Source organism: Parasteatoda tepidariorum, chromosome 1 (assembly GCF_043381705.1).
Source record: "Parasteatoda tepidariorum isolate YZ-2023 chromosome 1, CAS_Ptep_4.0, whole genome shotgun sequence".
In the NCBI taxonomy this organism is placed as follows: domain Eukaryota; kingdom Metazoa; phylum Arthropoda; class Arachnida; order Araneae; family Theridiidae; genus Parasteatoda; species Parasteatoda tepidariorum.
Genome location: NC_092204.1, coordinates 35,499,693 through 35,523,918, shown reverse-complemented (window position 1 = coordinate 35,523,918; position 24,226 = coordinate 35,499,693). Strand labels below are relative to the sequence as shown.

The window sequence follows — 24,226 nt, the reverse complement described above, 5'->3', positions numbered from 1 at the left end:
ATTACTTGAAATCTAAAAGTAGAATTATTGAATTTCCAATGTATCAAAACTAGAAAATTAGGTTTTAAACTAATATTTTGACTCTAAAACTTTAAAATAAAATTTTAAATTTGATACCTAACAGATGGTTAAATTGTATCTTAAAGCCGACCGGGCTGTATAGGGTTCAGGGAACCGACTTTGCATCAGAAAGGTTCTGTGTTCTAATCCCGGACAATTCATGAATGTTCATTCATTCTATGTTCTATCTGTCTTTACTGCGGAGCAACGTTTGCTCACCTAACATGGTGCCCATGAAAGAGTGAACAACAAATCTGCCCTAATATACCTGAATTGACGAAATATAAACCCAGGTGGGAATAGGAAAAAAAATCTTTTTAAAAGACTGAAAGTACTGTAGTCGTTTTGTAAAAAATAATTTCAAGGTAAATTTTTTTGCTAACTGGATAAAAATTAGCAAATTATATCAAATTTCAAAAATTCTTTAAAAAAAAATAATTATGTAAATGGAACCGAACAAAATGCAAAATAATATAAATTTTAAATGTATGAAAAATAATGTTATACAGACTTTAATTTATTCTAAAATTCAAACTTAAAATCCATGTTCCAATTTCAGTATATCGGCATCTAAACGGTTAAAATAACTGTAATAGTCCGATCCAGTACCTCAAAATTAAGATTAAAAAATTTTGATTGATATCAAAATTTTATGTTCTTACAATATTTTCCTTGTTAGTTATAAGTTTCATTTCGCTAAGCTGAAATATAATTTGACAGAAATAGCAAATATCATTGTCAGTCACTTCTATTGGGCAGCAGGAGTCTAGTATGTGCAACAAGCTTTTATTGAGTACTTAAAAGCAACGATTATGCCCCTTTTTTCTTTTATTATTACAGAGAAATATTTCAGGATTAGAAATCATTAAAAATAATTGGAAAAGAAATAATCAATAATCATTCGATAACGTAATTAAAAATTTTACGCTTAAATATTTCCTCCATTCCTTGTACACACGAGAGTATTCTAATATTCAGAACTCCTCGATTAGTGACCCTGGACTACCGAAATACGGAACTCTTATTCACGCCTAAATGACGTAACCATAGAGCTGCTTAACAGAAAAAAGTCTAGTATTTCCCACCACTCGTAATAAATGAGATCTCCAAATAAACTATTTAATCCCCATTGCATGGTTCACTTGAGAATACTCAACCACAACTAAACTCCAATGTCAATTACCTTACAAGACACCAAACAAAACATTACTTCATTCTCCAGTTAACCATGATCCAGTTTGAGACTAATCTCTAGTTTTGAAACCATGCTGGAATAGTTACAAAATCGTTTGGTTTTGTATTCACGTTCTTTTTTCTCCATATCATTTGTAAATGATTTATAACCCGTAAAGGTAAAGAAGTGTTTCTAATCGCAAACTTTGCTGCAAATTGAATGGATTTTACCGTAATTTTCAAATGAAAACTTAAACAGCAGATTCTGTGTAATATTCAAAGGAAAATAAAATTAAAAAGTTCAATGTACTGAATGCGATGAATTTGACCAAATTTTATTTTTTTAAAAATCAAACATTCAGGTGAATCAGAAACAGTTAATAAATAAAATTTTACTAACATTTCTTTTACTCTTGTTTTAAAATAAACATTGCGCATTTATTATTTTTTAAAAAAATTGTATTTGCTCTCTAAAACTGTATCTTGATGTATTTAAATTTATAGAACAAGAAAAATTAAAACAAAAAAAGAAGCAGTTATGCAATCATTTAATAAGTTTTATTATCAGCCCATACAATCAGCATTTCACAAATTTATCAAAATCATTATTCTACTTCATTTAATTCGTCATTTATGACATGCATCAAAGTGTTTCCTTTTCGTCTCATTTGGCTGCAAGCAAAATAATTCAAGTATTACAATTTATTTCTCTAAGAATTGCTACAGAAAATTATAAATACACGAAATGATATGATATCTAATAGAACATTAGTCTGATCTATAAATATATTCGATATTTCCTTTATAGTTAATGTATATATCCCTTCAAGCATAACGTATTTTGAAACAAAATTTTGTTAGATAAAAAAATGCGTTACCCAACTAAGTATTCACTTAAGTATTCACCAATAAATTAAGTGCTTCAACCCTACTGATTTGGATAAATACAGATTTAGTATAAATAGGTTTTAATAGTTTCCGGATAATTAATTCTATAAGCAAGTTTCTAAAATTAGTTTAAAATTTTTCCATCAGCTGGAGACGCTAATATAGAAAAACATTCAAGCGATATTTTCAAAATACCTACTATTTGCAGCAGAGAATACTAAACTTGCTTACAAGCGTCTATACAAATATTTTAGTTGGATTGGTTTAAGTGGAGACAGAATAAAATGTTTGGTAGTTTTCTTTTTTCATTTAACGACACAAACGTTTGTTGAGCTTTATAACTATATTTGATCCGCGTTGGATCAAAGGATATAGCATTCGCGTTCCAATCAAGTGAACCGGGTTCCAATCCCATCGATGGCTGGTCGATACGAACTCCACATCCGGCTTGCATCGAACACAGTACTGACGTAAAATATCCTCAGTGGTAGACGGATAATGGGTTAGAGTCCCTTTATCGTCAGGTGACAGGCAGGTTTTCGTGACTTTCCTCTCCATGTAAAGCAAATGAGGGTTAGTTCCATGAAAAAGTCCTCCACGAATTCAAATTTCTCATAATTCTTGACCAAGGAATTCCCTTGTCTTCTGAATTGAGTTCCAAACTTCAAGGCTAAGGAGTTGAAGGTTAGTAGTCGTAAAGCCACAACTGGGTCGGCTGTTCAACGACGGTTTTAAAATTAAAATATAACCATTGAAAATTGGTGAGTATTGATAACTTACTATCTTACTATTCTAACGCAGAGAACCGTATATATAATTTTTTTGCCACCTTGATTTCTTAACAAAAGGTAGAAAAATTTACAATTCGATATTTAAAATTGCTATTTATTTTTTCGAAAACCAGCAGTCTAGTATATAGACCTTGGCCAAAGGATACGTGCTCTTTGTTCGCCAAGATATAGACAGTATTTTCTCTTTCAAATAACTTAAACTAAACGAGAGAATAAATCAAACTGAAAAATTAAAAATTAAACAAAATAGTGCCTGCAAATAACGCCATTTATAAAAAAAAAAATTCAACTACAAAGGTGGCTAGAAATGGAAATTCCTTTCGTGAATTTGATTGGATGATTTATCCAAATTCTGTTAAAAAGTGCATGTAAATATACAGTTTGGATAAATAAAAGTTTTATTTAAACAATAAGTACTGTTTTACTTGTAAAACTTAGTAAAAAATTGCTCATCTCATAACCTGAGCCAATTTTCCTAATATAAGAGCCTTATTAAACTAAGTAGTTATAATATTTTTATTAGATTTTTTTTTTAAATTCGCTACAACGTTAACTATTGATAGAAAATACTTTTTTAAAAACTCTTGGCATACTTTCTTCATTAAAAAAATTCATAAATTTTATATTGATAATAAGAACATATTTAAAAAAAAATCTGTAACTAGATTATTTACGAAAACTTTCTAGTTTCCAGCTTTGCTTATTTGTTTCTAAACAAAGTAATATTCCGGATACCTCAGAAAATTATTGTAGAATTTAAATTGGGTGTGTTCCAGATCATAACAGAAATGCGATAATGAAAAGGAATTAATTAACTACAACCCAAATTATACGTTTTATGACTTAAAAGTTATAATTACTACAAGTTATTCAAATTGGTGCAAAAATTATCTTAATCAAGTTCTCATGATTGAATTTCTTTTAATAACAAATTTTTTATTTCATTTTTTTCTTAAAACATATTTTTGAACCTGCACAAAAGTGTATTCTCTTTCTCTTCTTTGATGGTATGACTGTCCAGGGAGGGCCCTAGACTTCGCAAGAATTTTCTGTCTGGTCAGTCTTTTATTGGCTTTGATCTTCTACTTATTCACTAACAGAATGAAAATATTTCTATTTAGGTGGTGGACCCATCTAATGTTGGGTCGAACCTTAGCTCTCATACCAGTAGGCTTTCTGCCAAAACATCTATTGTGATCATACTAATAACGTTTGTTCATACAAATAACGTAGACGACAGCCCCATTTACTTTTTTGGATATTTGTGTTGATGATGTCAGGTTCGTTGAAAGCACGTAGATTTGAGCGTATGTGCCATGCATTTTTGTTCCGTAAATAATAGCTCTAATGTATTGACCGCTCGAATCATTTAAGAGCGTTTTTTTACTATTGAGCCATTGTCCGTATTTCTGATGAGTAGATGAGTATGGGTATAATAATACACTTATGAATTAATAGTTTAGTTTTCCTTTTCACTAGGTTTGATTTTAAATATTTCTTTTATCGTAAAAGTTTGTATCAGCAGTAACGATTCTCTTCTGTATTTCAGATTTGATATTGTTGTAAATATAACTTTTGTCATAAATGCCTTATTTTTGCTATGTAAGGATTTCAAGTTTATACATAGCTATTTACAGAGGATTAGTGATGTCTATTTTCTAGGTTCACAGCATGCATTTAATTTTGATTAGTAAAATGCATTTTACCAGCATTCCTCTCCAAGTCTAAAAATGCCTGTTTCAGATTAGAAGAAGAGACCCTGTCTAAAACGTCAGTAAATGCAAACATTTGTACAAATTAACGAAATATATTTCCCCTGGTGTTTATCTTTGTGTAACGAGAGACCTTCTATTAGTTTTCGATTTATGCTTTCATAAGCAGTTTTGAAATATACGAAGAGGTGGTGTGTTCCAATTCCACATTCTTTGGTTTTTTTCTAGATTTGGAATTTAACTATTTGTTAAGTTTCAGATCTTCGTTTTGTGAACCAGCATTGATAATCTCCAAAGGAGTTTTCCACATGAGTAGAGAGTCTCTCAAACGAAATATTTTGAAATGCATTATATGTCGTACAGAATAGATTAATTCCTATTGGAACATGTACGAATTTCTTCTTTTTTGTGCATGAGACAGATTGTGTTAAGTTTCCATTCAACTGGAAGTGCCTCATTTTCTCATACTAATGAAGGAATATAGTGTACTTTTTTCACTTCATCTGTTACCTAGTTTTTGATGAATTATGTCGTTGCACGGTTTGAGCAAAGGGCTTTTTATTTCCCTTTTTAAGTCAATTAATGTGGAATAACAAAAAGCTAATTACTTACATAAATATCAAACTATTTTCTGAACAATATAACTTACCAGGAGTTGTTTCATCTATTTAAAAAAATGTAACTGTTTTTTAGAATGATTCTAATTTTGAATATAAATTAGTTGGTTCCTTCAACTTGTATAGTGTGTGAGTATACACTTTAAAACCAAATACCAAGCTAAACCAATATACGAAAAGAAAGAGAAATATCGAAGAATAGTTTGGAATATTCGAAGAATAGTTTGGTAGAATTTTTTGTATAAATTATTTATTTTTATCTCATAAAACATCTTAAAATCACAAAATAATTTTGATTTAGTGTTACTTGATTTCGTATAACGCGAAAGAAGAATTAAAACTGTTTCGATCGAAGTTTTTGAGTCACACATTTCCCTTGCGTATCTTGCAATTAATTACATGTGTTACTAAAATCATAATCGTAGATATCTTGCTTTGCAAATATTTCATTTTGTTTTAAGAATAGTAAATTTACGGAAGATAGCTTTGTTATATTTGTTTTTTAATGCAGATTTTTATATACAATGTTTGTTATAACTAACTTTGTTTTTATTAAAATAATAACCAACAAATAGCAAAAAATTATATTTTTACGATATATCATTTTTTCAAACTTATATTTGATAGCTTTAATCTTGTTTTGCATGTTTTTTTTTCTTTCACGAATTCTTTTTACTACTGAAATTACAAAAGAATATTGTAAGATAAAGAATTCCGTAAACGCATTTTTAAAACCTTTTCAGTAAATAAATGCATTTTAAAAAATATCTATTTTTAAGAAAATATAGTTTTTCATATTAGTTCAATTATACACATATAATGTTATAAAAAAATTTTCAATAAAAATAAAAGAAAATAATTGCGTTTACTTTGTTATTTGAATTAATACATTAAATTTATTGTCAGCATAAATTAATACGCAATATATTCTATTAAAATTATTCATTAATGTCTATCCACTGACAAATTTTATGAAACTTACAACTCAAGACGTTGGAAATCGTTTTAAGTAGTTTTAAATTATTCCAAAGAATTAAAATAATGCTTCCAAAAAATGATACTTCTAAACTGGAAAAGCAGCTCACATTACGTTTACATATTTGAATCAAAGTTTTCTAATTCTTGATGTTCATATGTTTTTTTATCCATTTTTTTTAAGTGTTCGATTTATAAAATCCTTCATTATATAAATAATTTAATTCAAATTGTTATGAGACAAAGAGCCATTTTTATTCATTCATGTATTAATAAGTATTATAAACCAACTAATTCGGAAATTAATATTTTTTCTTAGATTTGTCAACTTCATAGCAAAATAACTATTTAAACTTTGCATTGTTAGAATTTACTTACGTAGAATGTCTAAAAATAAATAAAATTATTGCACATTTAAACAAATTATTTTAATGATCTATGTATCAGTAATTTGAAAACAAATTTAAAATATAATAGCTATTGATATCTAAACCTTGGCTGCAGTTCGTAAACTACGACATATTATTTCATAAATTGCACTTTAAAAACATTCAGGATATAAGTGTCTGTTGACATTCAATTACAGGTTGAGTTATTAGGTTGCTATATTTTTAAAATTATTTTTCAAAGGTTTTGATAATAATAAAACGAGAAAAAAAAATTCACAGTAAAGTTTTAACGGTATTATAATTCTCAAATCTGAATCTTTAAAAAAATATTGTATCTTAAAAGTAATGAAAAGATTCCGTAATTGTTTTCTCAGCGAATTAAATTTTTTAATTATTTTTTTCTTCTAGGTAAGTAACTGTTTTCTTTTGGTTTCAACTTAGATTTCATATTTTTATTTTTGATCACTGTTAGTTGCACGTTTTTTTTATTATTTATTCATAGAATTCAAAAGATTATCTATCGTAAAATTCACTGTTGAAGCTACACTTAGGGTTCCATAATTAATTTTGAGAGTTTCGAACAAACTGTAATGAAAATTCTTTTAATTCAAAGAAAGTCATTGTAAGAATATATTTAATCAAAATAAAAGATTTTAAAACTTTAAAATTGTATATTGTTGTAGTCTTGATATTCAAATATCTTTTCTGAAATAATGAAAGAAGTTTTTTTAAATTACAATTCTACACAGTATAAGATTTAACTTTTCTTTATATTTTGTTAAAAAAAAAACTATAGCAATAAAATGAAATCAAAACTATAAAATACTAACAACAATTTTTCTAATTCTCTTTCGTAAGTTTATATAGTGCGTATGCCTGTATATAAAGTGAACTATACCTTTAAAAATTATGCACTTAAATTCTTGAATTTTTTTTTTAATTTCCGAAAGCCTTTAATTAATGATTTTGGAATTTGTAATTATAATTCATAGTTAATGAAATTTGAAAAACAATATGCTAGTTTGTTTAATTGCTATCTAATTCCATTTGACTTACTCATGCACCTTATTAAGTGCATATCAATCTATATAAATATTCAAATTCATGTTTTTCTTACCAACATCAAAATCTAAATAAAATATAAGCATAAATGTGCTTCAACATTTCAATATCCATAATAGAGAAATTGAGAATAGAGTAACTGCAGCATTATATAACATACAACATCATATAATATATAATATCTTATAATACCATAGATAATGAACAGTAATTGTGATTTCGTACATCTATTGCCAGAAAATATACGCACTATATAATATTTAGTAGTATTGTTTCCAAAAGCATCAGTTAAAACATCATATAATTATGCTGAATTAACAAATATGTCTTGTCTTATAACTAACAGTTATAGCAATTAATATTTGATTAAATTTCCTAACTTTATAAATAAAGTTAAGAGTTTCAACTATAATGGAATTTAAATTCATTACCAATTTACCAATTTACCGTAATTTTTCAGTCCAATTTACCGTAATCATTCAGTCAAATTTACCGTAATTTTTACGGTAACATTTATTGAATTAAAATGATTAAATTTTTACAGTAATATATAGTTAAAAACTGAAATTTTTAAAGTAATATTTAATGTAAAATAGCTGATTCACCTTAATCAAATAAATATTACTCTTAAAATTATGGTATAAAATTTCACAATAAAAGGGATTCTAGGAAGCGTGGCAGTATTTATACCGTAATATATTCCAGAATCACTTACAATGTATAGAAGAAATGCTGTTTAAGTATAAATTTATTAAAATTTAATGATTTTCTTTTCTTTATGAAATCAATTCATTATTTTCTTATGTCTGTATGCATTGTAAGAAAAGATTTTTACATTTAATTTAACCATATCGTGCATTTTTTTGTAAAAGCATTCCATCATTACATTATTAAACGCATTTAAAAAATTTTCAGCTCCACAATTCTCTTATAAAAACCATTATATTAACCATTTTGTAAAAACCATTAACTGCAAAAATTTTACTTGTGAATCTACTGTAAATTACTTATCAGGAGTCTCGTGTAAAATACATACAAGAAAAGAACTAGATTCACCGGAGACTCAGCAATTTAACAGTAAGTAAAACAAGTATAGTATGTAAGACTCAGATAAATAACGGAAGTAAAACTCTTTAAATGAATCCCCAGTTCTGAGACATTAAGACTTTTCCTACTCTGAAGCCGCCAGGGACATTACATTTGAGTGAAATCCAAACCACTAAGATACAATTGGAGAAAGTGCTAATTAATCAAACATCCTGTTTTTAGCACAGTCCAGGGATGGGCGATATTTCTAACCATCATATAGAAAGTGGCTTCTACTTATGTACGAAATAATTAATAACATATTTTAATATTTAAAAGAAAGTCCATTTAAGAAAACTTTTAGAAAAAACTCTGTATTTTATCTAACTATGTTAGCGAGAAATTCAGTTATGTGGGTACGAAAAAGAACTAAAAAATTTGTCAGACACATTTGTTATTATAGTTGTTTTTTGAAGGAACTATTACAGTGCTAAGCTTTTCAAATGTACCTTACTGTGATAATATATTTATGATCATACACAAATATAATAAAATTTTCCATTCTTAAAAAACCAATATAAATTTCCTATATATTTAATAAAAATGCGTTATAAGTGTTATAAGATCATAATAACTTTTTCCAATTCTTTTTTCAAATATTTAAAACTTTACTGCAATCACTAAGTTATCAACATAAATAAACTTACCCTTTCTGAGATCTTTAAAAAAAATAGTTTATTGGTAAATTTAAAAAAAAATATTATTTGGATGATTCCTTTAATTTAACGAGCATTCTATATTCAAAAGAATATGAATTCAAATCAAGATTATACATCGCTATGAAATATGAAATGTTTATTTTATTATTGCAGAAATAAAATATTTGCAATGCACAAAATAGTTCTTCAACTAAGATTAAATATATATTTTTTTTAAATTGCTTAAAAATAAGATTAAAATAGTATTTTTAAAATTTTTTAATGCAGATTAAATGATATAAGAAACACATTTGACGATATAAGACACATAATTGATTTGAATATAATAAAATATCAATTCTTACTTAAGAACAATTTCTAATTAATTCAAATTCAATAATTCAAAATAAATAAAAAAATATATAATAAGATAGTAGCAGGTGTTTGTTTGGGCTAAAAGAAAAATGAATAATTCTTGACTACTGATTCACTACTGATGAATGTGAGTCTGAGGAAAACAATACTTTTTGAAATTTCCAAATTTCATCTGCCAATCAAATCTGCCTTAACTGTTAACTACGTTATTAACAGAACACCATATTAATATTTAGGCTATAATCAAATTTTTATTTACAATTATTTTAACATATTAGGAACCAAAACTCTCGACATGGGAGCAACTACTCTTTATGCTTCCCCTCCATTACATAATTTAAATGCTAATAAATGGGTACTAAATATAAGCTATGACACTCTCATATATAATTTTTTGTAGAAAGAAAAATATGTATTAAGTCTTCAAAAAAGATATAATGGAATCATGCGAAGACTTCGTATGCATATACTATGTATATATGTCACGGCGAAAGACCGAAATTGGTGGTTGTTAACTTTCTCCGGTGAATGTCGACAAATACCAAATACGTCGGTGAAAGATCGAATATTTCATTACATTCTTGCACATTCGGACCCTCACCGGTGTATGTCGACAATCACAGACATGCTTTGGTGAATGTCCGAAATATTTATTACATTCTATTTGATATGAGTTTATTCGTGGGCATAATTACATTTATTCGGTATTTTTACCCTACACTGATGTTTTTTTAAGGTAAAGTGTCCATGCCCGGTATACATTTGCCCGGTATACCCTACACTGATGTTTCTTCTAATCTGTCGTCAGTAAGTATTAAAATATAGAATAAATATAAATATATCAAATAAATATAATAATAATGACGAATAGATTAATATAAAATTGGATATAACAAATATTTCGGACATTCACCGAAGCGACTACGTGAATGTTGACATTCATCGGTAAATGCCGTCGTTCTCCAGATTTCGGTGGTTCACCGTAACATATATATTTCTATTATATGTATCATGCGAAAATTGTGTGACTTTTTTTTAGCTCAATTCTTGAAAAATATTCATTACTATAATTGTATAAAATCTTTAGAAGTTAGTCGCCTCTTAAAACCTGGTAAAATTTGAATAAAATATTATTTCAAGTAGTTGAAAACAACTTCTATGATCGTCAATCCTGATGGGGGATCTTTGGCCGGAAGCATGCATTTTAAATTAAGCTGACTAAGTTCTTAGTGCAAAATCTTTTATTCTGCTTTGTGTGCTCATTAGTCAATATGATAATTCTAAAAAAAATTTTAAAAAAATGTTGCCATTTTCTATTGTTGTATCTTATGAGCAAGTAACACCGTGCATTCTTAGTACTTTTAATTTATATATCTGGCATGAACTATACCTAAAACTTGCTCACTCCTGCTTTTATATTTTATATATATTATCAAATTAAGTTAAATAACGAATTGTAAGTACATTGCAAAATAAAATTGTTTTAAATATACTTACCATGAAGAAATTCTAAAAAACAAAAAACAATATGTTTGAATTCGGAAAACTGTCTCTTTTTCTGTCATTATGTTTTGAGCAAGAATAAATCATGATATTCACTCTTATTTTGAATTTTATTTCTTCTACGCTATAACAAAATAATAATTTACAGTTGACTTTTAACACTGATATAAAAGATCCTATAAATTTATTAAAATAAAGCTTACGTTTCTTACACTTCTTTCGTTTTGCTCGTCAAAATCTACAGTAACTTTTGGTATAATCTTAAAATTGCCAATAAGATTTCCAAATACTAAAATAAAGCACGAGTCTTAAGGTCATCCATTGCTTATTTCTAAAATCTATTATTTTCCGCCAACTGGAATTACTTTGACAACAGGAATAACTTCAGCTATTTTCTGCAATATAGATTAGGGGGCAATAAATAGTTAATCTATCGCCTTTGAAATGTATTCAGGGATATTCATTGATAGTTTATTTAAGTGAAAATATTTACAAGTAGATAAATACATTGAACACAGCCAACAATTTCAGTACCTTAGTTATTTAGATCAGTAAAATCCATATTAATAGCGTTTAAGTTTTTTTTATATATTATTTATAGTATTTATATAATTTATATCTATGCAATTTATATTCATGATATATAATAAACATTAGAGAGAAGATTTTTCATAGCTCATTGATCATTAAATTTTTTTTTGTTCGCAATGTTACCCGATAATCTATAGGAAAATTCGAATTACATTTTCCAAACTATTGAAAACTATTACTATGTGATACAGGCTTGAGCACTGACAATCTACATATGTCTTTTACATTTCTGGTCAGAAAAAGGATATTAATGGCGCAATATGATAAAATTGATGAAAAACTGGAATTTCACTTGCAAGTAAGAGCTTATCAGTGGTTGTGAAAACTATCGGGAAATTACTGAAGAATCGAGATTAGATGTTTATTTTTTTCACATTTGTGTCCTTTTGAATTATGTTCTTTTTGAATGACCAAAAACAAAGTAACGTAATCTACTTCACTTAATAAGTCTATGAATATGGTTTTCCTTGAAAAAAAATTTTTTTAAAGTTACTTACCATCAAATTTAAAGAAAAAAGGAACTGTAAGAAATATTTTCCACAATTACAATCAGTAATACATCTGATTTTAAACAATATCAATTAGAACATCGTAGAGCTAAATATATAAAAAAATTTAAATGACTGAAATAACAATTAAGAGAATTAAATGTATATTGCATACGCTTATACCAAATGCTTCTAGAGAATTTTATTGAAACTATCAAGCAAACGTCTGGAGTTTTCAAAACAGATTCTCAAAGATGCAATTTGTAATTTTGAAGTAATTTGTAAATTTGATCTGTACTATGATGTAAGATTAGAGAACATACTTTATCAGTCAGTTATTTTATTTCAAATTTTAAGAGGGATTCAAGTAAAAGTTAAGTGTTTTTTTTTAATTTTGCTTATTTAAATATTATAAGTTTTGGACACTGTGCATTTTCGAATGATAAGACTATTGAGACGCTATTTCCCTGTCAACTACATACGTAATTATTTTTTGAACCTACGTAACAAGCTACCTACATAACTAAATTGTTTTCAAATCAAAAATATTATAAGCAAAAGACTTTGCAGGAATTAATATTATTAATAATAATTGACAAAAAAAAAATATTTACACAGCTCAAAATCCATATCAATAAAGATACACAACTCAAATTGCGTGTTTAAAAAATAGACACAGATCAAAATGCGTGTTTACAAAGATTGTCACAGCACAAAAGGCGTGTTTGCAAACATGAGAACAGCTCAAAATGCTAGTTTACGAAAATAGTCGCAGCTCAAATGCATGTTAATGAAAATGAACACAATAAAAAATGCGTCGTTTCACTGTTCAACCTTTCTTTTCCTTACTTATTTCAAACACTAAAAATGACACTTGGAAGCATTTCTTTCTGTTTTCTGTTGGATGAGATTTTTTAACAGATCATTGATACTTTCCTTTCTCTAATTTTAAATTTGCAATTGGTTTCCCTCTCCATTCTGTTTCTTTTCTTCAAATGATACATTTAATCTACATTTTATCGAAATGAGTAAGTTTGAAAACGTTATATATAGCCGGAGGTTACGTAAATGTTGTGATATTTTCATTCGGGAGTTAGAAAATAGCATCGGTAATAAAACTACAAGGGAATTCATGATGGGAAATGTCGTCACACGCAGCTAGAAGTGCTGCAATATTATGCTGTGTTTTTTCGGGTTCTTCTGATCTGGTAGTAATTGGAGAAGTGCCCTCAGCCACGCCCAATGACATTTCCGGACTTGTGTTATTATGCAATTTTAATCTCGATTTTATTCCTTAACTCCCCTAGAAGTTTGTCTTGTTAGAAGTTGTTATGTGAGTCTGCGTCCCCCTGTTACATACAACTCTTTTAAACATATACATTTCGTCAGAAATAGGCTACAAAAATACTTTATGAAATATCTGTAGTTTAAGGAGCAAAATTAATTTCAGATTTGAAATTTCCGCATAACAATTAATCAAGATTAAATATTTGCATAAATGCAACAAAAAAATCTGTTCTCCAGTGAGGAAACGGGGCAAATGTGTAGGCTTTAGGGTCGGAGTGGCTAAATATATCACAGTTGTGGCTGTTTCAGAATTCTTAATACGGTGAAATCGCTTGAAAAAAAAGTGAATTTTTGAAATATGAACCCTAACAACACAAATTTACCGCCACTATTGTAAAATATAGGTCCAGTAGCAACATTCTATAAACAAATGTTGACTTTGTTGCTGTCTTTAAATAAAATAAAAACCAAGTACAAATTTAACATCGATACAAATTTAATGAATACAAAAAATAATTACCAGTACAAATTTAATAATATATTTCAAGTTATTTATACAAAAGGACGATATTACTTAGTGAATGTATTCGCATTCATTTGTTTATTGTTTAAAATATGAAAAATACGCAGATAGAAATTGAAATAAGGAATCAATTGCTATGTTCATTTTCATAAACATGCATTTAAAGTTGTGTCAATTTTCGTGAGCACTCATTTTGCTCTGTGTCCATTTTTTTAAACATGCATTTTGAGCAGTACCGATTTTTGTTAACATTCTGCATTTTGAGCTGGGTTCAGAATAAAAAGTTTAAACGTGTTGTTTGTTCCTTAACTTTATTTTATTTTTTAAATTAATTTTACAACATAACAAACTTGAAACTTTAAGGAATTAAAAAAAAACTAAATGTGTCCAATAACCTATCTACTTACACGGTGTCATACTAGGTGTTGTAGTTGGTTCTGTAAAACAAAAATAGTAATACTATAACTTAAAAATTTAAAGGAATGATTTAATACATCAGTAAAAGCATCAATTAAGCAATTTTGTATTTAGTCGTCATATCCGCCAATATTTAAAAGTTATCTCGAAAAGTAAGTGCGTACTATTTATAAATACTATATGTGTTTAGTATTAAAATATTAGTAGCCTTCACTCATTCTATGGACCTGACAATAATATGTAGTGAGCGATTAAAAGTATATAGAAATTAAGAGTGCTCTAGCAATAGGGCAAATTTTATGATACAGACGTAAAGAGTTGAAATTTTTAATGTTACAGTAAATATTTACTGGTGTCCAAAATTAAGGAAATTTTTTAAGTTTGATTATTTTCTCTGATAACAATAGACTAATTTAAATAAAAAAAATTATATATATATTTAGATTAGATAGATCACTAACTAAATTACCAATTGACAGTTATCACACATGTGATCATGCGTAGCTGCGATCATGCGATCATGCGATCATCGAAGTTGAAAGATGTGAAAAGGTTGATCGAGCAATCGAATGAAAAAATGGATTAATAGGGAGAAGTTCTCCACCCAGAACATTTTCCACGATATACAGTAGTCACACTATCATGTTTCCATGATAGGAATACATTTTTGATAATTCTGTAGCAATTGATGTTACTTAATGCTAATTCAAGGTTCTTTGTGGTTGTGGCAGTTGATTTGAGATTTCCTGTTGCCCTCTCCTGAGTGTCCAAAAGATAAGACTGAGATCTTGAGATCTGGATATTGAATCATGCAATGGTATAGAATTTTATTTTTCAAAATATCGTCTACAAAAGTAACTTTATGTGGACGCACGTTCACTTCCGTTAAAAAAACCTGTACCAACTGTACTACTAACGAAACAAGCATAAATCTCAAAGTGCCATTTTCAAATAAATATATAAACAAAAAACTAGAAGTGTTTTGAATTATCCTACTTTTTTCCTGCTCTGACTATCAAAATTTTTGAGACACTTAAGGAGACGTAAAATGTATCGGGCTAATGCTTTTTCATGAATCGATCCTGATAATATCTACCTATCATCCAACTCTAAGAAAACGACTATTTTGTCATGGATGGTGTCACGAACTTCTAACATGAACATCATGCTAGAAGTTCGAACACAGTATCCATGCATTTGAAACACACTGTGACTAGGGTGAAGCATATGGATAGCCTTTCAGACACTTCAAAGGTGATGTTGGTCCTCATTTCATATTAGATGGCGTGATCATGTAGAGCTCATCTTATGAAGTATGAAGATATCTGCCAATAGGATTGACCAGTCAGAACTCTAGACTTCAACCCTATCGCGAATATATAAGGCAATCTGGGGAGTGCCCCAAATATGATTTGAACTAACAAAATAACTGTTCTTTATATGGAGTAAAATAAAGCAAATAATCAATAATCCTGCATTTATCGTCACTAAAAAATCGTGTGCAAAATTTAAAAACATATACCGATACAATCAATACAAAAAAATTACAGAATGTGTTGTTTTTTTAATATTATTTGATGATTTGTCCGATTGCTTATATTTTTGATTAAACACTAAACATTTCAAAAATTTATTCCAATAATATCAAGGTAAACTATGTCCTTAAAAAACTTTCAATACAATTCCTTTTAATCGAATATTGAAGTAGCTATTAAAGCATTAAATTTTACCATATTACTACCTAGTAGTACCTATTTTCAAAATTAATAAGACATCGCTGGTATCAGTAACAGTAAAGGGATTTTTAGAATTTCTCGAAACAAACAAGCTATTTTACTCAATTGTCATTGTTAATTAAATATATAACTATTTTCATTTCAGCGATGGTTAATTTTAAATATTTTAGTTTAACAGAATGGTATTGCAAAAGCGCATCTCTTATCAAAATAAATGTGTGGTTTCAGATAACTTTTAAAGCACCAATTCCACCACGTGCTTATCCACGTTTATGTTAAGCTTACATAACATAAAAAAATAAAAATAATTGGATGCTAAAAAGCGTGTAAAAATTTAAAGTTTAATTAAATGCAGCTGTTAGCGAGAAACATCATGTTCTATTAATTAAAAAAAAACATAATCGTTAGCCGCTTAATTTTTACAAATCCCAAATTTTAAACCTATAAGAAAACGAATTTGATCAGGAACACCTGAATGGATTAAATGAAATTTTTAATAATTTTTAGGAACAGGGGTTAAAATTGTTAAATTTACCTTCTGTCCAAATTTCTTGACGTTGGTATAAAATGTTCTTGATTTATAAAAAAGCGACAAACACCGACTGACGCATAAAGGCTTACTTTTTTTTAAATATGAAGTCTTGCTAGGTTACACAATAAGTTAGTAAAGTTAGTTTCTTATTTCAATTAAGCTACATTATTTTTATTCACCAGTGTATCGGTATAGATCTTAGTCATTAAAAATTGTAAGAAGTAAAAGTAATTAGAGTTTTATGAACAAAACTTACCTGGGGTTGTAGTTTCCTCTAAAGTAAGTAGTGAAAGTGAAGTAAGTTGTACAACTTATCTAAAGTAAGTTGTAGTAAAAGTATTTAGGGTTTCATGAACAAAAACTTACTTGGAGTTGTAGTTTCCTCTGACGAATAAAGCAAAGATTTAAAAAACCGCTATTTAAAACTTTTAAGATATTTTCAAAATAACATAAATTAAGATTTCTTTTCTATTTTTAAGATAACTGTTTGGAGCTAAGAATTTTAAAGATAATGCAAGCTAAGTATTGAAATAAAAAGATGGAAAATTAAGTTGTCTAAAGTAAATTGTAGTAACAGTATTTAGGGTTTCATGAACAAAAACTTACTTGGAGTTGTTGTTTCCTCTGAGGAATAAAGCAAAGATTTAAAATATCGCTATTTAAAACTTTTAAGATATTTTCAAAATAACATAAATTAAGATTTCTTTTCTATTTTTTAGATAACTGTTTGGAGTTAAGAATTTTAAAGATAACACAAGCTAACTATTAAAATAAAAAAGAAGGAAAATTAAGTTGTCTAAAGGAAATTGTAGTAACAGTATTTAGGGTTTCATGAACAAAGACTTACTTGGAGTTGTAGTTTCCTCTGAGGAATAAAGCAAAGATTTAAAATATCGTTATTTAAAACTTTTAAGATATTTTCAAAATAACATAAATTAAGATTTCTTTTCTATTTTTAAGATAACTGTTTGGAGTTAAGAATTTTAAAGATAACACAAGCTAACTATTAAAATAAAAAAGAAGGAAAATTAAGTTGTCTAAAGGAAATTGTAGTAACAGTATTTAGGGTTTCATGAACAAAAACTTACTTGGAGTGGTAGTTTCCTCTGGGAAATAAAGCGAAGATTTAATATACAATTATTTAAAGCTTTAATGATATTTTTAAAATAACATTAATTAAGGTTTCTTTTCTATTTTAAGGATAACTATTAGCAGTTAAGAATTTTAAAGATAATGCAAGCTAAATACTAAAATAAAAAAAGGAGGAAAATTTACTTATCTGAATTTGTAGTAAAAGTATTTAGGTTTTCACGAACAAAAACTTACTTGGAGTTGTAGTTTCCTCTGAGGAATAAAGCAAAGATTTAAAATATCATTATTTAAAATTTTTAAGGTGTTTTTAAAATAACATTAATTAAGGTTTCTTTTCTATTTTAAGGATAACTATCAGCAGTTAAGCATTTTAAAGATAATACAAGCTAAATACTAAAATAAAAAAAGGAGGAAAATTAACTTATCTAAATTTGTAGTAAAAGTATTTAGGGTTTCACGAACAAGAACTTACTTGGAGTTGTAGTTTCCTCTGAGGAATAAAGTAAAGATTTAAAATATAATTATTTAAAATTTTTATGGTGTTTTTAAAATAACATTAATTAAGGTTTCTTTTCAATTTTTAAGATAACTGTTTGAAGTTAAGAATTTTAAAGATAATACAAGCTAAGTATTAAAATAAAAAAGGAGGAAAATTAACTTGTCTAAAGTAAATTATAGTAACAGTAATTAGGGTTTCATGAACAAAAACTTACTTGGAGTTGTAGTTCCCTCTGAGGAATAAAGCAAAGATTTAATGTACAATTATTTGAAACTTTTAAGATATTTTTAAAATAACATTAATTAAGGTTTCTTTTCCATTTATAAGATAACTATTAGCAGTTAAGAATTTTAAAGAATAATAAAAATAAAATGCAATTAAGTGAGTTATTAAAAAAAGAAATGAAATACTTGAAGTAAAAAAAAACCGGTAACCAGTGCAATCACATAAAGAAAATATCAAAAAGAGAAAACTTACCCGGATTAGTGTTTCCCGGCGCTGAATTCGAATGAAAAATTATTATTTACTTCCAATGTCTGCAGAAAAATTTCCTCAATAATTTCATTTACGAAAGCATTTGTGCAAAAATGCAAATATAAATATATAAATATTAGAGCCTAATAGAAAATGATTACCTTTAGGTATTCGACTGGTTTCAACCACTGTTTTTTTTTAATATTAATATAAAATTTTTAAAAACTAGTTTGTTTGTCTTATTATCTGATAAAAACTTCCAAAATTTGCCGAAAAAAATTCTTATCTTTTAAAAGGACATTTTTTACACTTGCACTAAACACTGTAAAAACATTTCTATTTCCTTAAGCAAAAATTACTTCGAGGATTTTATTTAGAAGGCTATCAACCCTGCTATGAACTATTATCTTAACAGCAAGTGCATATACTACTGAGTTAGGGATCAATGTAGCTAAAAAAATTTATTTTTTTAAAAGTTCCCTCACTTGCCTTTGCGAAAATACATGTATAAAGATGAAATTTTACTTTTCCTCTTAGTCTGTAGTTCAAAACATGCGTGATATAATCATAAACACTCAAATTGCAAAAATTATGAATCGAAATATTGTGGACAATTATTTTAAAAACAATTTGAGATATGGCGTTTACTGTGGTAAAATCTGGTTATGAATAAACGCATTTAAAAACTTAAAATTATTAGTCCATCCACTGTCATCAACTTGCACAAAACTGCGATAATATTGTAAATAATTAGAATTCACACAAAAGAAAAACATTTTCAGAAAGCTAAGAGTACAGAAATTTTAAATTTGTAACAAGCACAATTTCAGACATTTTGCCCATAATCATGTTCTTGCGCTATTCAGATACTTTAAATTATTAATTGCTTTATTATATGTTATCCTCTCCACAATTCTGTATTGATCACATTGCTATTTATTTTTGTAAGTATTAACTGGTTATTATCTTTGTACCTAATGTAAAATAATGCATGAGTATTTGTCATTCAAATATGAACCTAACCTACTTAATAACATTTTCAAATCAAATTATTATTAAATTTATTTTTTCCTTCCATAAATATAAATTAATTTTTTAATAGTTTTTTTCGTTTCATTCAGTGTTCTTAGTACTCTAACAGCAAATAGTCTATGTCTAGAGATTTTTTATATACGTGTCTAATACATTTACTTAGAATTAAAAAATTCTTTGTAGATTTATTGATTTATTGCGAAGTTTTTTTTTTAATAAAAGTGTTTTTAATTCTCATCGCCAACACATTTGAAATGTAAAAAAACCTTTAACGGGACACCATATCACGGTAAAAACTTTTCGTCTAAATTCTCATTAGCTCCATTACTAATTTAAAAGTAAATAAAAAAAAACATTAGTTCAGGCAAACCTATAGTAGGCCATGAAGTTTGAGTTGCTGAAATAAAAACTACAAAATATCGAAATGCAAACAAATTATTGGAGAGGAATTTCTCCATTGCATAATCTTAAGTTATCTTATCAAAACTTAGTTTCATTCGAATATTTTAAAAATTTCCTTTTTTCATTTGAAACTTAGGCTTACTCTAAGCTTGTCTGAACTCACCTTTTATATACTTTAAATATTAAGGTAGTTTTTAGTTATCTCAAGCATGCTAATTAAAAAGTGCTGACGACAAAAGTGCAACGAAATCAGACTCAAAAGCGTATTTTTTCTGAATTAACCCTCACACGTTTTTTCGCAACGGGTTCAGATTTCCGTCCCCCAAAAGAGTGATCTAAAGTATGGACAACTTAACGTTGTTTTCGCTTTTAACGTATTGCACCATATCTCGAGCACTTTTTAAGTGAAATGAAGAAAAAATTCGTACAAAGCTGTAAAATTCGTTTGCCCAAAGCTATTTCCACGTAAAACATAAACTTCCGTAAATTATTATTATTTTTTATTATTTCATTTTTGTTTAGTTTTCATTATTAGTCGAAAAAAATTTGAAAGGAAAGCTTTAAAATTATTTCAATCATTTTAAAGTATGTAATTTTGCGAGGCAAAATACAAAATTTGAACGAAATCGGTTGAATAGTTTTCAAGAAATCAATTTTTAAATGTATCACTTTCTTAAAATCTGATCTCCCAATAACTATTTAACCGATTTCACGCATAATTCAAAATTTAGTATTTTGACATTTAAAATTAGGTACCTTAAAATGATGTAAAAAATTTTATGCCGTAGAATATATAACTGTTTCGACTATTATAAAATAAAATAATAAAAAGTAATAAATATTTACTAAATTTAATTCTTTTTGGATGGAATTATCTTTGAATAAACGAATTTCATAGTTGTGTGCAAAAAAATTTTTCGTTCGCTTCAAAGGTTTTCAAGGGGGTCTAAACTTTGGATCGCTCTCCTTACAAAACTATAGGGACCATATTTTTTTAGATTTTGGCTAGATATCTGAAGGTTCTAGACAAAGGTTTCAGGGGTTAGATATCTGAATAGGTTGAAAAAAGGGTATGTTTATTCAGTAAAAGTACGTCTTTGTATTTGATTTCATAACTTAAAATATCGTCTGCTCTAAATAATTAGCTTATTTGAAGTAAATCCCATGAACCATTAAGATTTAGGCCTAAAACGTATAGACCCAATGTAAAATCAAACGTTGTCTGCGCTTTTTTTTTCAAATTTTTGGCGCTTGGTTTCGGCGCTCTTTCGTTTTTTTGAAGTACCCTTTTTATATACGATACGTTGACAATTGTTTTACAATGCTGACATTGATTATGTTCTCAATATTATAAATTCTATAGACACTTTCATGCAATTCAAGTTTGAAGATGAGAATAACAAATGTTTACTTTTCTTAAACGCGTTTATTAATTGTAAATGCCATGAATTCCCTTCTTTACTGTTTTCTGGAAGCCTTTTGTGGTTTTACTGACTTCGCATAATCTTTCATCACATCTTTCTAACCAAAAGATTAAACTTGAGAATACTTGTTTTCCGTGAACTTGAAATTTGTTCTATTAGTTATATTTGTAATGTCTTATTTATACTTTGAAGCTATCCCTTTTGACAGTCGATTTTCTTCTAATATTATTTCAATTCATAGAAAATTGATAGCTCAATTCAACAAACCATCAAATTCAAATCTTAACAAGTTGATTATTTTATCCCTTTTTTCCGAAAATAATTCCAAAAAAAGAAAACACTTTGACTACATCTGAGTTTGAAATTATTTTTCCCCTTTAAATAAATTGATTCTCACTAACTTTCAAGACCCTATTGCTGATAATAATAGCTGGTATATTTATCAAATTTTTCGTTAGTGTGGTCTATGGTATATAGAATTAACTAAGCAGACAAATTGAGTCGATCTTCGACTCTAAGAACATGAAAAATACGTCAAAAATCAGGATTATAAACGATGTTAAACATAGGCTTTAGTTTTCCTCTGCTAAAATCATTCAACGCTGCTCCTCAGCCACTGAACTTGATTTTCTTGGAATTACTCCATATTTTGAAAAATTCAAAATATTTAGCTATTGATCATTCTAATATCTCATCAACTCCCAATGTATGAAAATCTATTTTAATTTGAACATTTGCCCCCTCACCTGTTTCTTATCACTTTTCTTTTTTTTATCTTGTTCAAACTTGTCCCTCTGTCCTGATTGATAACCACTTTGTGCGTGTTAATCTCTTTACTTTTCTAATGCCATTTAGTGCTTAGACACTGTGGCCGATATTTTTTGAGAATCAGATCTATAGTAAGTCGATTTCTGCTCTTGATTTCTATTTTATTAACGTTGCTCTTCACTTTAGTTTATATAGCGCAAAGTTTACCATATCCTTTTGGATAATAATATAATGTAATGCATTGAGCGTAAAAAATGAAGAATAATACCCATATGAAATGGCCCTAAACAAAAGATGCGATGTTCATAATTTTTTTAAAAATATAACATGCAATGCTGTTAAAATATGCGTTATTCCTAAATGTTAATAATATTTTTAATATAATTAGAGGAAAATAGTGATAACAATAGAAAAATAATACCAGCCATCATTCTTCTTAACATTGCTAAAACAAAAATTGCAGCAAAAATGTTACGTTATTTTTTTATTTAAAAATTGTTCTACACCATACAATTAAAAAGATTCTTAAAAGTGGTAAAACAGGCAATATAATTAGAAGAAGAATAATACCTGGATGATACTGTCCTAAAGAAAGAAATAGAACAAAAAATTGTTTATATTATTTTAAAAAATATTGTTAGATTTAAAAAAAATTAAACGAATTTTTCAAATTAAATAAAAATAAAATTTCAAATTAAATAAAAATAAAATTTCAAATTAAATTCAATTAATTTTACTGAGTTCAAACGCTTTATTTTTGCTGCAATGTTTCAAATAGATAATTTTTTAATCATGCGAGGCTCCCACAAGCGCATTTCATTACTATTAGAAAAAAAACAACTGTTCTGGTCTGAAGTGTAGATAAAGCAGAATAACAATCAAGTACCTGTTTAAGTGATTTTCTTCAACACTTAATTAATAAATTCAGAAAACATTTGATGTTTTGAAATTTATTAACGAAAAAAAAATACTTCCAACTTTAAGTGATCTTAATATGGCAAAAAAATTTGGTTACAATAGCATAAAAAAAGGCAAGGGAATGAATACTGCGCAAAAGTATGTGCTTAGGAAAACAACAATTCCGTTCATTTTATGACATCTTTTTCCTTTTGTAATTACAGCAAAAGTTTAAGAACCTAAATAATAACATAACTTATAACCAAGCAGAATAATGTTTTAAGATTGCGCATAGTGAGAGTCATTTACTAGAAAAATCGTTTGAAAAAATTGCCCCACTTATTTGTGTGATAATGCCATCAGTTTTTAACTTTTTATTACTATTATTATTCCTGCATGAGTCAATTCTTCCTTTTCAAAACCTATATTCCTGACAACACCATTTGATAGGTATTTTTAATGGACACTTTATTGACTTTATTTTTTTTAAAATTCAATTATATTTAAAAAACTGATATACGGCCTTTTCGTTTTCAGTCATTGATTTATAAATTTGCAGCCTGGTTAAGCAAAAGCTATTAAAAAGGAAAAATCAGGAACCATTACAATTAGGTTTTAATATTCAACCGGTAAACTAGGGAGCAGCTTTTCAAGTGAAATACCTGCTATAGAGTATCTTACTTTCAAAAGAGTTTTAGAATGCCTATTTTTTGGTACGTAGGTAATTTTCTACATAAAGCAACTGCTTAGTGCTTCAATAATATATATATATATATATATAGATATATAAAAATA

The 24,226-nt window shown here is 27.5% G+C and overlaps 1 protein-coding gene and 1 long non-coding RNA gene across 2 annotated transcripts in view; both read right to left on the bottom strand.

Annotated features, from left to right (window-relative positions):
- Positions 1 to 1,769: 1,769 nt before the first annotated feature.
- On the bottom strand, positions 1,770 to 6,604 carry LOC107444694 (uncharacterized). The gene is made up of 3 exons (XR_001584162.3): positions 6,595 to 6,604; positions 5,274 to 5,288; positions 1,770 to 1,905 (listed from the first exon to the last, which is right to left on the bottom strand). It is a non-coding gene; the product is annotated as an uncharacterized lncRNA (long non-coding RNA).
- A 5,745-nt stretch (positions 6,605 to 12,349) lies between these two features.
- The window catches only part of LOC107444696 (protein kintoun-like), a gene marked incomplete in the record, with an annotated part of 36,719 nt that continues 24,842 nt past the window's right edge, over positions 12,350 to 24,226 (bottom strand). The window contains 13 exon segments of the mRNA XM_071185209.1: positions 12,350 to 12,381; positions 14,566 to 14,595; positions 17,100 to 17,117; positions 17,210 to 17,227; positions 17,450 to 17,467; positions 17,691 to 17,708; positions 17,932 to 17,949; positions 18,170 to 18,187; positions 18,408 to 18,425; positions 18,649 to 18,666; positions 18,912 to 18,932; positions 22,956 to 22,979; positions 23,105 to 23,119. Coding sequence (XP_071041310.1) covers positions 12,350 to 12,381; positions 14,566 to 14,595; positions 17,100 to 17,117; positions 17,210 to 17,227; positions 17,450 to 17,467; positions 17,691 to 17,708; positions 17,932 to 17,949; positions 18,170 to 18,187; positions 18,408 to 18,425; positions 18,649 to 18,666; positions 18,912 to 18,932; positions 22,956 to 22,979; positions 23,105 to 23,119 — 266 coding nt within the window.